At 37.8% G+C, this 12134-nt stretch overlaps 2 protein-coding genes across 3 annotated transcripts in view; one reads left to right on the top strand and one right to left on the bottom strand.

The window, feature by feature from the left end:
- The window catches only part of LOC117571690 (transcription factor SPT20 homolog), a 144741-nt gene that overhangs the window by 83057 nt on the left and 49550 nt on the right, over positions 1-12134 (top strand). The window lies entirely within an intron of this gene.
- The window catches only part of LOC117570696 (knirps-related protein), a 32968-nt gene continuing 22653 nt past the window's right edge, over positions 1820-12134 (bottom strand). Inside the window, exons 3-4 of the mRNA XM_034252499.2 lie at positions 9109-9186; positions 1820-5346 (exon numbers count right to left, since the gene is read on the bottom strand). Coding sequence (XP_034108390.1) covers positions 3406-5346; positions 9109-9186 — 2019 coding nt within the window. The 3' untranslated portion in view covers positions 1820-3405. The remainder of the gene's footprint in view (positions 5347-9108; positions 9187-12134) is intronic.

Consider the following 12134-nt stretch of genomic DNA (forward strand, 5'->3'; position numbering starts at 1 on the left):
GGGAGAATGTGTCTCGCAATTGAAATTTATTTGCACTACTATTCAGTGCTGACAATGTGCCTGGGGACGTTACACCTCCTCTTCCTCCACCTCCTCCTCCCTTTCCATCTCATTCTTGTCTCTTCCGTGTCAGCCAGCCAGGGTCTGTGTACTGCTGCCGCTGCCGGGTTGCCCGTCAGCTCGTCAAGTCGCGTCTCTTTGGCAGCGGCCAAGCCTGCAAGCCAAGCCAAGTCGGCAGCATTTGTCGCTTAGCTTCTGTCTGCGATCATCGGGTCTTTTTAGACTGCCAGACTGGCTTTCAGTCTTCTAGTCTTCCGTCTTCGTCTTCGTCTTCTGTGCTCGGTCTTGAGTCGCCGGAATTGCTTTCAAAGCTATCAAGCTGGCCCCGAGGTTCGAGCCAATGCTGTGAGCATTTGCAAAATGTCAATCTCGGCTGCAGCGCATCAATTCAAGTGTGAAATAAATAGAAACGAATTCAGGTCTTGCTGCTTGCTCCCTCCCCTCTCTGCCTTCTACCTTTCTTCCTCTAGCTTGAAGCTCAAGCATTTGCTATAATTTTCGCGCCATTTGCCGTCGACTCGTCGCATCGCATCGCATCGGATCGCATTGAATCGCATCGCATCACATCACATCGCGAACTCGTCGCGCCAACTGTCAGTCCCAAGGCAAAAGCGAGAAATATGTTGAAAGTATTTACAATTACGCAAAGATTGATTGAAATAGATTTCGGATTGATTGGCTCCTCTGGTATGCACATCGACACAGCCAACAGCCAAGAGCAGCAGCAGCCAAATAGCTAAACAGCCAAACAGCTCCTGAGCTACCCCGAATCGAGAGCCTGAGAGTTGAGAGCTGAGAAAATCGATCGGCTTCTCAGCTTTTGTTGTGTGGGAATTCTTTTCGCTGAACTGCAGTTTGCACTTGCTGACAACTGCCTGGGGACTGATTCGTAGATAAAACCAGAAAGATACAGACACTGATCGTTGAGGGGGGGTTTGATTAGCGCTGAGAAACTGGAGCAGCACTTAATAAATTGAGTAGAAAACTTTAATTGCAAGCAATTTGAAAAATAATCAAATAAAACATAAACAAAATTCACTCAATAAAATCAAATTTAAAACATATATTAAATAATAATGAAATTGAAATAAAATAAGCAGGAATGCAATGAAATTCAATGAAATGGAACTAAATGTAATGAAATGGAATAAAATTCAGTGAAACGATTTATAATGAAATTGAATGAAAAGGAATGGAATGGAATAAAATTAAATGGATTGATACGAAATGAAAGAAAATAAAAATTAGATGTAATGAAATGAAAGGAAATTAAATGCAAATAGTATGAATTTAAATATTATATAGTGAAATAAAACCAAACTAAATGAAACAAAATGAATTGAAATAAAATGAAATTACTTCAAAAATAGATAAAGTAGAGTTAAATAAATATAATAAAATAAAAGAGATTTGAAAACAAATATCCTTCAAAAGCAACCAAAAATTCGAATTTTTTGTTAAATTTGCCAAGAAAAAATAATTTCATTCTATAACATTTTTGTATTTATTAACAAATTAATTATTTTAATTTTAATATTTTTTATTGTCTAATATTTCCACTCGCTTCGTTCGCGGCACTTTCTCTAGAGCAGCTCCCATATTTTAGAGTTTTCCCATAGACTTAACTGAACGCAGTCGTTAAATACCAGATCAGAGCTTATAATAAGTATGTACATATTGATGTGCTCTTTGACCCACTTCCTCATGGCTTTAAACGCACCCAAAATGCTGATAAAAAGGCCCATCAAAGTCGTTCATCTAAATATTTATTTGTGTTTATTTAATATCAATAATATTTTTCTCAGTTTCTATGTTTTCTGTTGTATTTTGTTGTTTTTTTTTTTTTTTTTTTTTTTTATTATTCTTTTCATGTTGCGTCGCACAATTTGCATACGAAGCATGAAGAGGGAGGGAGGAAAGAAATACAGAGAATATCGTAGTATACCAAAAAGTAAAGATCTAAAATATACAAATAGAATAATAATTTATGCTATACAACTTGGTGCTTTGATTTGATTTATTAAATATATGTAGTATTATGCTAGATATATGTATATATATTTATATATATTAATGATATAATAGGTATAAGGCTAAAGATACAAATTTGCTAATTGTGACTAATAACTCGAGAACTAAAGCAATCGAATACAATAGTTTAAAGTTGAAATTCGCTATAAAGAAGATACATTTATTTACGATCTATGAAATACTTGGAATAGTCGTATGTCTATTAAGAAACTTTAGGTATTCTATTCAATGCGATACACACGCGATACACAATACAAGTAGTATAATAAGTAACATATATTATGCTATATAGTAGTATAACTATACTATAATGAAAAACGTTGCTTATAAATTATAAATTCCACTACGACACGATATTATGCAAACGATACAGATAAGCTGTCTTGCATAATTTGCAACAATTTAGGCTGGTCTCATTTCATTTGATTTGGAATCGTTTCGATACGATTTCGATTCGATTCGATTCGATTTCATTCTTTGTTGTCATCGTTCTAAAATACTCGAGATATTTGTTTATAATTCGTTGCATCTAATTAAGGAGAACTCGCCACTCGCTCACCGTTTGTTATACTTTTCGGTTCACATATGCTAATTCCGCATCTCTCTGTCCATCTTTCGACGGCGGCGCCTTTTGCATATATTTGCCATTTAGTTAGTTGTTTTAAACGATGTGATAATATCTTTAAAAACGGCACGATCCGCGTTCTTAACATTGAACGCGCGATCTTCACATCTCGATCTCGGCTTGTTGTTTTTGTTTTGTGTTTTTTTTTTTTGTGTTTTAAATTGTATTTGGCATAGTGGTAAGGGGGCACGGGGACGCGGTTTGATTTAAGGGCATTCCATATACTATACTATAAATCACACTATGCAACAACATTTTTGAACGCGCTTGCTTTATACCTAAAATAATGTAGATGTATGATAATTTTTTTTTTTGTTAGCAATTTGAATTGTTCTAATTTGGCATTTTTGATTAATTGCTTAAAGTGCTTTAAATGTATATAACAAACTTTTTAAATTCAATTTTGAAAATAATTTTGTATAATATACATTGTTTGTATTTTGGTTTTTGTGTATGATAAAAAACGTGTAAAATAAAATAAGAATCTCAAATTAGGAAAATTATGTTGTACAAGTTTTGCACTTGTATTTCACAATAAGTTCTTAAAATCTTGAAATCATTAACGATATAGTTGAAAAACTTAACCTGCAGCTTGTGCCAAAATGTTTGTTGCATAGTGTTCAACAAAATACGCGATGATTGTCGCCATTTTGCTGCACGATAAGCGATCTTCTTTTTATGGTCTATGGTCAGACCTTGGTGGTTAGATCGAGTGCGTTTGAGGTGGCCAATTTGACACTCAGATTTGGTGGCGAATCCAAGCGCAGACGCTTTGAGGCATTCGAGGCATTTGATTCCTGGATGAGTTCATTCAGTTTGCGTTTAATGTTATCGCTTGCCTCGTTATCACTGGTGTTGCTATTGTTGTTGTTGTTGTTATTATTGTTGTTGTTATTGTTGTTGTTGTTGAGCTTGTGAGATTGCTCAATGCTGGTCTTGACCGTCTCCGATGTGCTGTTATCCTCGAGCTCTGGTTGCGCTGCTTCCTCCTCTTCCTCCTCCTCCTCTGGCTCTGTCTCTTTCCCCTTCTGCTCTTCCTCCTCGTCAGGTGTGTTAACCTTGTGACTTTCTGACGCTGCCTCATTGTCACTATAGAGCTCAGTGTCGACATCCTGACAACTGCTGCTGCTGGCCGAGCTGCCCGTCGTCTTCATGCTCAGATCTATGGGATTATCCTGTGCTGCGCTCTGCACATGCAACGGCTCCGGCTCAAGTTGCTCCTCCGCCTGTTGCTGCTGCTGTTGCGCTGGCGAACGTGGCGGCGTCATGGACACCACCAGATCCTCCTCATCCTCCTCGTCCACATCGTGTTCTTCCTCCTCCGCGGCCTTATCACTGCGTCTCTCATGCTCCTCATCATCCTCCGGGTCGCCGTTGCTCTGTCGGCTCTTTACACGATCGCGCCCACTCTCCGAATTGGGCGTGACAAGTGCCGAGATGGAGTAATCCTGCTTGCTGTGCGGCGGCAGCTTGGTGGCCAACGGCGGCGGACTGTGCTGCTGCGACTTGAGCACTGCATCCAGATAGAAACGCTTGGTTAACTCATCAGCAGCACTCGAGGCCGTCGTCATCGTCGTCGTCTTGCCGCCGTTGGGCATTAGGTGATTGTTGTTGTTGTTGGTGTGATTGGGACTAATTGCAGCGGCCTCTTCTTTGTGGCCTGCAAACGGCGATGTGGCATGCAACTGCGGCCCAAAGCGTTGCCCGCTCGCATTGCTGCTGTTGAAGAGATGTTGCACCGCAGCAGCCGCAACCGCTGCCTGCTGCTGCTCGGGCGTCGGCTTGAGCAGGCTCTGGTGGTGGGAGTAGAGCGCAGGATGGTAGCCGGGGAAGAGCAGATGTGAGGGTGGCAAAAAGGCGGGCGGCGGCATCACTGGCATCGAGGCAAGCCCGGGGAACGGCAACGGCAAGAATGGCGCCAGATCCTTGCGCAACTGTTGTGGCGGTCGTCCAGGAGCTGTGCCACCACCAGTTGCCTGCTGGCCACCAGCTGCTGCATCGCCTGCTGCACCAACGCCTGTGGCATTGTGCTTGCCACCACCAAGCTGCAACAGCGAGTTGCCACGCACGCTGCTCACCTCAACGGAGCTGTCGGAGTTGTGGGAATCGGGTGAACTCACCGATGGCGAGGCCACCAGCGAAGGATGCTTAATGCCCCCATAGTCCCCACTCCCGTCCAGTCCCAGCATCATCAGCTCCTCCTTGCTGCGTGGCGGCCCCGCTGCATACAATCCCGGATAGCCGCCCGTTGCATGCCCCAGCATACCGAGTGCGGCAGCTGCTGCCGACGGCGTTGGCACGCCACCCATCGACTTCACACATCCATTGGCTGTGGCACTTCCAGCACCGCCAAGTCCCGCGCTGCCTGCGCCTCCCGCCTGCTGGCTGTTGTGATGCGCCGCCATTGCAGCCACCGCCTGCTGCTGCTGCTCCTGCAGCAGACAGTGGATCTTGAACCAGTTGGAGCGGCGGCCGTAGCGTGAGCCGCTCTTCGACATGCCCACCATGAGGCACTTCTTCAGGCGACACGCTTTGCACGCGGTGCGGTTCTTCTTGTTGATGATGCATTCGCCGTTGTTCTTGCAGTCCGAAATCGAGGACAGATTGTTGTACGAGCGGCCGAAGAAGGACTGAAAGTGAAAGAGGGGGAGAAAATGGGGAAGATTTAGTATATATTGGTTGTGGATGAGGTAAACTTAATAATAATATTATGACAAGGCTTGTGATAAAAGAATAATTCCTCTTTTCATATGTATCTCAACAATTATGTACATATATGTATGATTTTAAACATGCATGTAGAATGCTCCCAATATCTGAACATAAAGATTTATTATGGAAATACTGATACTGAAAATAGACGTTTCATATAAAAAGATATTATTAATTACTAATGACTGATGAATGCTTAGATAAAAATATGTGAAAACTCAATGTGTTGGAATTATTAGAAAATCTGGTATATTTTGTTCTCTTCGGTGTATTTTAAATATCGTGGTATGCTATTATTTAAAATACTGTAGTATATGCTACACATAATAAGTTATTATTAATAACTACTGACTCATGGAAGTTCAGAAAAAAAAAGCTAAATGTTAGTTTATAAGACAATCTGGAAAATTGTTTGACACCTATGGTATATTTTCATTGTCGTGGTATTCTATTATAAGCATTTTTTATAAATTTTAGTATTATTTCGGTATATTAGTTTCGAGTATTTGAACGATCTTTAAATTATGCAATAATTAAAATAATTTCCTCATAAAAGTATATACTAAATTATTTAAGTATTAAAGAAACTTGCTTAAATTTAAAGCTACATTTATTGTGAATTGCAAATAAACTTATTTTCAGTTTTGAAAATTCTGTAAGTCATACCGTAAAAAAAATCCACAAAGAATATTAAAGAACTATTTTTGTATTAATAATAACGCTTTTAAGTTTGTTGCACTTTTATAGTTTTTCTCTGCGTACTCAAGTCCTTGTTGATCACACTTTTAACACCTGCTGATTGATGTTGAATTGCTTGGCTCAACACTGGGCAAAAAAAAGATTTGGCATTTGATCTGCACTTGAGTGCATTCACTCATGCACTCACGCACTCAACTGCAGCGCGCTGCACTCATCTCTCAATTACAACTTGAGGTGAAGTATCCTTTTAGCCTTAGACCATTGTTGACATGCTGCTTCTGGCAACTATGCGATCTATTTGTTCAATCATTGATCCATTGTTGCTTTACTTTCAACTCGACTGTAAAAGTATTTGCAAAGATTTCCTTCAGCAATAGAGGGCGCCACTAGTTAGAGCAAAGATACTCAAAATCGATGCGATATGCGAGTAACATAGATTGAAGTTCAAGCTCTCTCAAAGTTTGGCTGCCATGATGTCATTCAATACACAAATATCTCATTAAATTTTCTGATGATTCATCAGCAACTGTTGCTGCTTGCTGCTCTTCGACAACAACAACATGGAACATGCACCATCCACCTACACCATTAACCGTTGGCTGGGGCACAATCAATTGCAACAAAGCAAACAAACAATTTAATTCAATGCGGCACGAAAATGACTACAACATGTTGCCGTTGCTGTTGCTCTCGCTGTTGCTGAGAGACGTCGCAGCATGTTGCAAAGGTTATAGGCTGTGCAACACTTATGCCAACTTGCAATGTTGGCCGTAAATCACCGCGCAGCGCTGCAATCAAGTTGGCGTATGGACAATAGACAGACAGACTGTTGGGCAGACAGTCATGTCTGTCAGTATTCAGTCAGCTGCAGTTGCAGCCTCTGCTTCAACTTCAACTTCGGTTTCGGTTTCGGTTTCAGTTTCAGTTCGAGTTCTGTTGTGTGTTTTGTGTTTGTCGTAGGTGGAGTTCGACGACGAAACACAAAAACAATGCACAAAATCCACTTTTAAGGTTAATTGGGCATCAAGATTACTGGGTCGGAAATGGAAATGGAGGATACAACTACGAGTAGTAGAATATACAAACTATAGTATATGTATATGGTGTGTAGACTTTTTGCTGCTCTTCTGCCGTCTACCTTCTGCCTTCTTCTTTAAGTTTTCAGTTTCATTTGACAGAGCAGCAGAACCGGACGAAACATTTGCTAAGCACAATTTCAATGCGCCAAGGCGAATTCACTTTTGTTTGCTTAACCTCCTCTGTTGCGCTTCGCTTCGCTTGGCTTTTGGTGAATCTCTTCTTCTCGGAGGGCGTCAAATTAGTCGACCCACGCGATCGCGCACAAATCAAATAATGTTGACCCACAAATTGTACGTTAGTTGACCTTTTCCCTCTTCTTCTTCGTCTTCTTCTTCTACTTTCCCACCCCCATCGCAACAGGGCTGTCTAAAGTACTCGTGTTTAAATCAATTATGCATTTTGTGGAGCGCTCTTTTTCTCTTCTTCTTTTGTATTGTTGTTTAACTTTGACCTTAGCCTGAGGCGTTCTTTGTTGTCGTTTATCTCTGTGCTGTTGTTGCTGTTGTTGTTGTGCGATTGATATTGCTCGTAATGAACTCAACATTCCAGTTTGCTATGGCACCATTTACTCTACGGCTTTGTCACGATGCGCCGATGCGATTTATTATGGAATGCCAATAGCGATCGATAACTATTATTCATATTATTGGCAGGGAGGCGCCGCAGCCTCGATTATTACTATTATTATTATGACGGTGCTTTTATTTGCGAAGCTATTCGATTTCTAGCCAGAAGTAACAAACCAACAAAAAATGATTGGAAGCTGTGCCATCAATGCATTGATTTGATTAGTGAAACGATAGTAAAAGTTGGCAATCGGCAATTTTAAGTGCAGTAAATAAATGCGATTTAATTAAAACTTTCGATAGTATGAATTGCGATCCATAAATTGTAATGTTACAATTTATGACAAACGAAAAAATGTTGATAACTGAAGCATAAATAACAGTTGTAGCAAGACACATATAAGTTATCGATAATACTTAAAATTTTGGGTATTAATTAAATATTTTTTAACGTGTGACATACAATCGCCAAATTTACTGCAATACTAAAAGATGTAATCGATTTTCTCAATAAAAAACGTCCAAAGAATGTTGATGAGGCCATTCGATAATTTCCATATATTTGTGCATCAACTGTAGCTGGCGCAATAAATATGATTAGTATCGATAGTCTCTACAACTCATGTACCAATACATTTTCTGTCTATACATCTTGATATGTAATTGAGTCTAGTGTGGATATCAAGTATTAACATTAAAATGTATATTATCTCATTTTTAAATAATCAATCTTTAAACTCTTCTAAAAAGCCAACTATTTATTACATATATTGATGATGCAGTTAATGTAAATTAGATTGTTCTTATATGTTTCTAATTTACCATTTAACATTGATATATTATAGTACTTCACTTTTTAATGAACCCTTTAAAACTTTGCTAAGAAAATTTTACTTTAGATTACTATCGGCAATACCGATAACTCGTTTATCGATTAGGCTTATGTATCTTAGTTTTAAATTTAACATTCAGTAATAAACTGCTTAATTCATTCAAATATGGATAAATTTATATTATTATAATGTTTAACAATATTGTATTTTTAACTAAACTATGTTAAAGAAAGTCAACTTTGGGTTACTATCGAAATTTCGAAATTTCGATAACTCATTAATAACTTTTAAATAAAGATTCGATTGGCTACTCAATCTATACTTTACTTCTAATAAAATAGCATTCAACATCAAAGTATTAAAATGTTAACTAAAATTCTTCAAAATAAAACAAATTTGTGAGCAACTTTTGGTACCACATGTCGTATGATCAATATGCTATGCACATTCTACGTGGCATGCACTCGCTAGAGGCATATCAGATTGAACCCTTTCAACTCACCTTACAACCTTCGCATGTGAATGCGCCGAAATGAAATCCAGCCGCCGGCTCTCCACAGACCTTGCACGTCTGATTCATCTGCGAGTACATGAAAAGAAAAACGGAGCAGAAAATTGCAAATGAAAATACGTACATATAAGTAATAGCATACGAGTGTTAGTGTCTATCTCTCTCGCTCTCATTGCGCGCAATAAAAGTAAGAGAAAAGGAAAACAAAACGAAAGCAATAAATTCATAAAATTTCAATTAAAAGCAAACAGCAAATCATGACACGAGCATCTATCGCTCTCCATCCCCAAATACGAATCCAAAACCAAATCCAATTGCAAAAGCTGAGAGAGAACTGAGAGCAAGTGCGCCGCTAGCAAAATTCACACGCATTAAAAATTAAAATGCAAACATAGTTTGTCATATCGCAAAATTGGTATCAACAAAAAAACGAAAAAAAAAATGGCAAGTAAAAAGGAAAAAAAAGGCAAAACGAATGGAAATGGACAGCGTTTGGTGGTTGCCTTCCTTGCTTGGCTTTGGGTCTGGGGCATAATAAAATATGAAGATGAAATCAAATGAAAAATTGCCCCAGAGCAGCGCAGGAAGAAAAAAAAATAAAAAAAACGAGCGTGGCAGGCGAGCAAACAAGCAGCGTGTAGAGCATTTGCATTTATATGGCCTGTTGCAAGTTGCAAACGCGATGCGACGTTTGCCCCTTGCCACCTTGCGCCTGTTGCCTGTTGCAACATGCCTTGGCAATCTACGCTGCGAGTTCCTTTGAACTGTTCCAGGCAATAGGCGCACACAACTTGTGCTGCTACGAGCACTCGTCGTATATTTGTTTATTTATTGCGAGCGAAATGTTTATCAACAAATTGCCATCATTGTTGCTGTTGCTGTTAGGTCGCCAGCTTTGTTTGGTTTTTATTTATTCTAAGTTTCAGGGAGGGGAGGGAGAGCCTTCGCCTTGTGCACTTGCAGCTTTAACTGGAGCAATGTTTTCTTGACACGCACACACACACACACACACACATACAAAGCAAAGGCCATGCCCGTGGGAGACTTGACTTGAGTTGTTGTGTTGACTGTGGCCAACCCAGATCAGGCAAACGTGTGGCATGCAGATATGCCACAAAGGAAATAAACATATTGTTGCGTCAGATCTTGCCCTCGCTTACGATATGCTTGACAATTTGCCAGCACAACTCCCTCCCAGAAGCTGACGATTGTATATGGTCAAAGAAGATACATTCAAGTTGCCAAATGTTAGACAAAACTTTGTGAAAATTTTTGATTTTAAATATAATATAAATTATAGCTCATCTTTTTAAAAATTAAATTAAAAAAATTGCGTACTATATTTATCAACATTTCTTTTTATAAAATATGACATTTTTTTTAGAAATTAAAACAAAAATTCAATAAAGCTCAGTTTATAAGACAAATCTTAGTACAACTTTCTGTATAAATATAAATTAAATTATAGCTTTCTTTTAACTTAAAATTCCAAAAATAACGAATTTAATACAACTTTTAATTTGTAATTTTTTAAGATTTAAAAACAAAAATGTAATCAAAAATGTAGCTCAGTTTCAAAATTTATTTAGAAAAAATTTGACACATGTTTTTGAATAAAAACAAAATTTTATATAATACTATTAAAATTATTGTTCAGTTTTAAGGTTTTTATGAATAATTATTTGTAAAATAAAAATGTAGTTAATGTTTATTGCTTATTATTCAAACAAGTAAGAAAGCTACAGTCGAGTGTACTCGACTGTGAGATACCCGCTACCCATTTTGAATAAAAGTAATATATTTTGCGGTATTATTCTCAAAATATACCAAATATACTGCAAAAAATACTAAAAATATACCAAATGGTATATGTGGTATATCGATATAGTACCGCATTCAAAATATACCATAGACGGCACAATATACCAGATTTTCAGCCAAAGCAACTCAGACCCCTAGTAAGTAGGCGTTTTTGCCCATACAAAAGTATTTCTTTAATTACTTCCACAATTTTTTTCTGATCGCAACTAAATTTTCAGGGATCATAACTACTATAGTTATTACTGTATATACCAAAATTCGTAACTCTAGCTTTAAAATTACGCTTGTTATTCGATTTTTTTGATTTGCAGGGGCGGAAGTGGGCGTGGCAAAAATTTGAAACAAACTTGATCTGCGTGCAAACATAACAAATGCTGTCGAAAAAAAATTATAGCTCTATCTCTTATAGTCTCTGAGATCTAGGTGCTCATACGGACAGACGGACAGACGGACGGACGGACAGACGGACAGACGGACATGGCTATATCGTCTCGGCTGTTGACGCTGATCAAGAATATATATACTTTATAGGGTCGGAGAAGCCTCCTTCTACCTGTTACATACATTTCCTGTCGGCACAAAGTTATAATACCCTTCTACCCTATGGGTAGCGGGTATAAAAACTTATCAACAAATTTATTGCTATTGAGAAATCTTCATCTACATTTTGATTGCTTTATTAACATTTCATCAAAGATGTTAATGTTCAAAAAATATTTACAGTAGTAATAAATTTTCGAATAAATCAAAAAATTGTAAATCAATATTTTTCAACTCATAATTAAGGATTGCAGCAAAATATTTTTGTACATATATAATATGAATTACATATGTATTTATAAATGTGTACATGAAAATTGTAAATAATACAAATTTCGGAATATATAAGAAATATATAATTATTGATTTAAAATTCTTCTCTGCCTCAAAATTTAATTAGGTTTAATTTGCGAATAAATCATGAATTTATAAATTATAAATATAGGATTCTGCGTTTCCTAATCTTGTTTCGACATAGATTTTAAAGTCTTCAAATCTAGATTTTACTTTTAGAGTTAGCAAACACTCACATGTCAAACTTTTAATTATATTTAATTTCCGAGTAAATTTAAAAATCATAAATCAATATGAATAGTTAAAACTCAGCAAGCATTGAACAATTCTTTAGTTCTCATTATAAAGAAATTATTCCAGCT

This window comes from Drosophila albomicans, chromosome 3 (genome assembly GCF_009650485.2).
Source record: "Drosophila albomicans strain 15112-1751.03 chromosome 3, ASM965048v2, whole genome shotgun sequence".
NCBI classification, from domain to species: Eukaryota; Metazoa; Arthropoda; class Insecta; order Diptera; family Drosophilidae; genus Drosophila; species Drosophila albomicans.